The 4,672-nt window shown below is 29.8% G+C and overlaps 1 protein-coding gene across 4 annotated transcripts; it reads right to left on the reverse strand.

Annotated features, from left to right (window-relative positions):
• Positions 1 to 3,832, reverse strand: LOC110627118 (V-type proton ATPase subunit D). 4 transcript variants are annotated; one of them, XM_043962138.1, is made up of 4 exons: positions 3,516 to 3,832; positions 3,266 to 3,329; positions 1,291 to 1,440; positions 1 to 900 (listed from the first exon to the last, which is right to left on the reverse strand). In XM_043962138.1, the coding sequence occupies exon 4, from the start codon at positions 886 to 888 to the stop codon at positions 103 to 105; it is 786 nt and encodes a 261-aa protein (XP_043818073.1). In that variant the 5' UTR covers positions 889 to 900; positions 1,291 to 1,440; positions 3,266 to 3,329; positions 3,516 to 3,832; the 3' UTR covers positions 1 to 102. The 4 variants fall into 4 exon arrangements, with proteins under 4 accessions (XP_043818073.1, XP_043818074.1, XP_021629052.1 ...); XM_043962139.1 differs by having other exon boundaries at positions 1,291 to 2,314; XM_021773360.2 differs by lacking the exon at positions 1,291 to 1,440 and having other exon boundaries at positions 3,516 to 3,831.
• Positions 3,833 to 4,672: the final 840 nt, after the last annotated feature.

Genomic DNA, 4,672 nt, shown 5'->3' on the forward strand with positions numbered 1-4,672 from the left:
TAACAAACAATAAATAAAACCATACATTACGCCTTTAATTGAATAACAAAAAGCAATAGACCTGAGCTACACAACCTAAAAAATATGTACTAACCTCCATATTCAGAAAATTATATCCTCATCCTTCCCCGTTCTCGCAGACAACAAGTTGTGACCTGATTTCAGTGATCTTCCTTTCTGTAGAGAAACTTTCTCTTGAAACTGTTCCTCTGTAAATTGTCTGGCAGCAACAAGCTGTTTCTCAATTTCCCTCTTTTTATAACCTTGTATCTTTTTTAACCTGAAGAAATCTTCCCTTTCGAGCTCATCCAACTCCCCCTTTATGTAACTAATAGTATTTTCCAATCTTGGCTTCACAACGTTCTCTAGCGCATTGACCCTCCGATTAGTGGTCTTGATTGCCTCATCGAGTGTCAAAAATGATGTTTGAAGTGAAGCAAGCTCAACAAGAAGCTCGATTGCTTTGACATACGCAGCACGGCAGGCCTGGACCTGTTGACCACCTCTGGCCAATCCTGTGAGGTCATTCTTTGTCTCACCATCTGAGAAATACTCGAACTTAGGAAGCTTCACACCGGCAACATTCTCTTGCCGGGATCGAACCTTAATAGATGCATTTTGGACATTCTCAAGGACAGCATGCTTGATGTTTTCACCAGCAACATACTTTGCTTCAGTCAGGGAAAATGAAGAGGTTTTCATAATATCTCCCATTGATTCTTTTGTAGTGACAATCTTCTTAAGAATTTGGCGGAACTGCACGGTTAAAGCATCGCTCTTCTTCTTGAGCAAAGCATGACCTCTTGTAGCACCAATAAGGCGAGCTTTAACAACAGCAAGCATGGTAACAGTTGGAACTACATTTAAGCGCTGGCCTTGCCCTGACATATTTCACAAAATCTAAACCACAGAGGGAGAGAGAGAGTGTGTGAGTCAATTACACAAGAAAATAATAGCTTCCTACTTGGATATAAATAAAAAGAAGAATTAATTGATATAGCAAAACAAAACCACTACCTTGTGCAGACAAAAAAAATTAGTAATATCAACATGATGACAAAGAAATGGTATAAACTACCTCCTTCATGTGCACAACTTACTGAGTCATTTAGCATAACTACGAACCACTACCCTTCTTGAAATTTTCATATCCAATGTTTCTCATTTGAACATAAAATCAAAGACAAATGATTGATTCTCACATCATCACTCATAAACTTTAGTTTGATTTTTCCTCTTACTAGCAAATAATGAAAATGGAAGACCATATTCAAAATGTCGCTCTCATACCTGCTCCAATTTCCTTCGCCGTCGACCTGCTGATGCTTCAATTAAAATATTGGCTGGTCACGCCGCTGAAAAGGGTTGGAGGAGAAGGGCTAGAGGAGAAGTGGAGAAGGGAAGATGGTGGCACCAATGAGTAGGGCTCGAAGAGAAGGGCTGGAGGAGAAAGAAATTAGTAATTAGGGTTGTGCATGGGTCGATTTTGAAGGAAATTTGTCTTCGAACCGACCCTATCTAGAATGATCTTAATTTGATTGAATATTTAGCATGACCAATCCAACCCGACGGTTAAAATTGAATGGATATTTGGTTGTTTGGATGGCTTTTCATTTAGCTAAAACATGCGATCATGATAGCTGACTTTTCTATATTTGAATTGATTTTTTTTAATGATAAAATATCATATTCACAGTTTTTTCATACAAATTACTATTTTTTTTTTAAATTCATAGATGCAATAATTTTTATAAAGTTACCCAGTAAGATCCATTAAAATTATAATAAAAAAATAATTAATCACATATAATCATATTTAAAATATTATAACAGTTATGTTTTAAAAATATTAAAAAATAGTAATACAATTAAAATATTATATTGGCTAAATGAGACTTCTACGTAATAGAAGTACCATTAAAATCCATTAATTTTATAATTAATACTTTTAATTCAGCAGATATTCTCTCATCCTCCCAAATAAGAAGCATGCTAAAACATTCTCTCATCCTCCCAAATAATTCAGTAATTATATCTGCACAAAGATTAATACACAATTTTCTCTCACACAAAGATTAATTACACAATTTCTCTCTCTTCAAATGAATGAACTATCCAAATGAATGAATGGCATTACTTGGATTAATGTCATTCATACAACAAAAGCATGGTCCGATTTGATCCAATCCTAAACTTAACATGTAAATCAATTTCCATTGAAAGAAAAATCCCAAACTATAGAACTTCAAATCCAAAATTCTCTAGAATAAGGTACTAATTGACGCAGGCAGCATCCCTTAGAATATGGATTGGCCTACAAAGTCACAGATGATTTATCAACATATGAGCAATTGGCCTTAAAATTCAGCGCAATTTGCTACAATTTTATCAAAGTTCAATGACATTTCAATCAGAAACTAAACCCATATACATCATTAAAAAATTTAATAAATGAACATAGAAACACAATTTTGATATTATCTGCAGCTTGTTGCAATTTAAACAAAGAACAAATGCTAGGGAACGCAAATAAAAAACTCTTTAAATTATTGTATCCTACTGATTGCAATGGGAATAATAAGCAATTGTAAACCCACATGCATAAAATTAGGCAGAGCAATATCACATTTTCAACTAATACAAAAAGGCACAAAATTGAACGCCCATCTTTCTTCATTATCAGCTAATCATGAAGAAAAAACCACCAAAAAATCTAATCCAGCCTTAATCTTGAGAATAGCCAAATGGGACTCGGGAGTATACTCATTCTGATTAACATGCAAATGATCCAGCGAATATCTTCATGCAAAACAACTGAGATGGAATTGATTCGAACTCAGAAATATAAAAAATCCATTGTAGACAAAACCTCTATAGCTACTTCCTATATTCTGAATTTCACAAATCCAGGGCTTTGAATTTCAATCGTAGTCCACTTTCAAGGTGCAAATAAGAAAATAAGTTAACATAAGTAAGCAACTTAAGCGAGTTATAATTCCAAGCAAAATTCATCTATCCCGGTTCACTTTTTGACTAATAATGTATAAGATTGTAAAGAAACATACAACAAATAATAAAGGCCATTTTCTGTTAGCCCTCTGAACGCAAGTATAACCATTTTGTATCTAATGCACATCCTATAAAATCAAGTAATCCCAATATATCATTTAAAATATGGGCTTTTCAATATATATAGTAGATTGCATGTGGAAATAAGCTAAAATCTGAAGAAATATTTCAAAGGGATTAATGTTATCCATTATACCTTCAATTCCTTGTTGAACTGAGTAATATTGAAACAAATACAGCAATAACCCGAGATTCAACTTCTGAAAAAAAAAAAAACTAAAATTTATAATAGAATAATCATTGCAAACCCAGATCCTTTTGTGTACGTCAAACGAGAAAGATAGAAAAATACAACTGATCCAACTGACTAGAGAAAGAAATTACTTTGATAGATCGGCTTGTATAAGTTATCAGAAAGAAAAAAGAGAGAGAAAAGGAGAAATTACCTAGAAAATGATTTGAGCGCATCGAGTATCTGGAGGTGTCACCGGCGACCAAGGAAGCTTCCGGAGGAGCATCGACCAAGTAAGTCGTTTAAGAGTGGAGTGGAGTGGAGCGTTGCCACAGCAAGTCGAATTTGGAGCAGATCGCAGATGACAAAAAGCAAAAGAAGAGTTAGATCATTTGAATCAGGTATCGAAAACCAACCAACAAAAAGGAAAATTTTGGGATGAAGAAGTCAATCCGATCCAATCTGCCCTCAAACCAAAAATAGCGGGTTGAAACGGTTGAATTGGATTGGGTCCGTCGGGTATTCAAAGTTTGAACAGCCCTAAAATTTATAGTAATCTCGTATTAACAAAGCTGTTTTTCGGTTAACATTTATAATAATTCATATTTATATTTAATATTTTAAATTTTAAATAGTAAAATTATAGCTAAAAATATTAAATTAAATTTAATAAATTATAATATAGTTTTTAGAATTTTATATTATTAATAAAATATATAATTATTTAATTTAAATTTTATATTAAAATTAAATATATTTTACATAATATTAAATATATTATATTAAATAAATATTTTAAATATTTATTATAAATAAATTTTTATATATTAAATATCATATATAAATAATATATATTAAAATATTTCATTAATGTTTATATTTAATATTATAAATTATACGTATATTTTTTATATTTAAATTTTTTTATTTATTATTAATAATATTTTAAATAAAATAAAATATTATATGTTTTAAATTATTAAATTTTAGTATTTTTCATATTTTAAGTTTTTATTAATATCTATGATATTATATAAAGTGAAAATAAGGAGTGAATAATGAGATTATTAAAAAATAATTTTATTTTATTATTAAAATAAAATTTTAAAATTATATTATAATTTACTATTAATTTATATAAATTTAATTTAATTCTCTTAATTATGATTGTATCAAATTAAAAATATTTATTTTTATCATTCAAAATTTAAAATGTTAAATATAAATATAAATTATTGTATTTTTTTATCCAATAATTCTATTAACAATGGTGTAAAATATATTTTTATAATTTATATTCTGTTTATTTGAATAAATTATATTTATTTTGTATAAAAATTATTTTTGAATGAAATAATTTATTTTTTATTA

Source organism: Manihot esculenta, chromosome 11 (genome assembly GCF_001659605.2).
Source record: "Manihot esculenta cultivar AM560-2 chromosome 11, M.esculenta_v8, whole genome shotgun sequence".
Taxonomy (NCBI): Eukaryota; Viridiplantae; Streptophyta; class Magnoliopsida; order Malpighiales; family Euphorbiaceae; genus Manihot; species Manihot esculenta.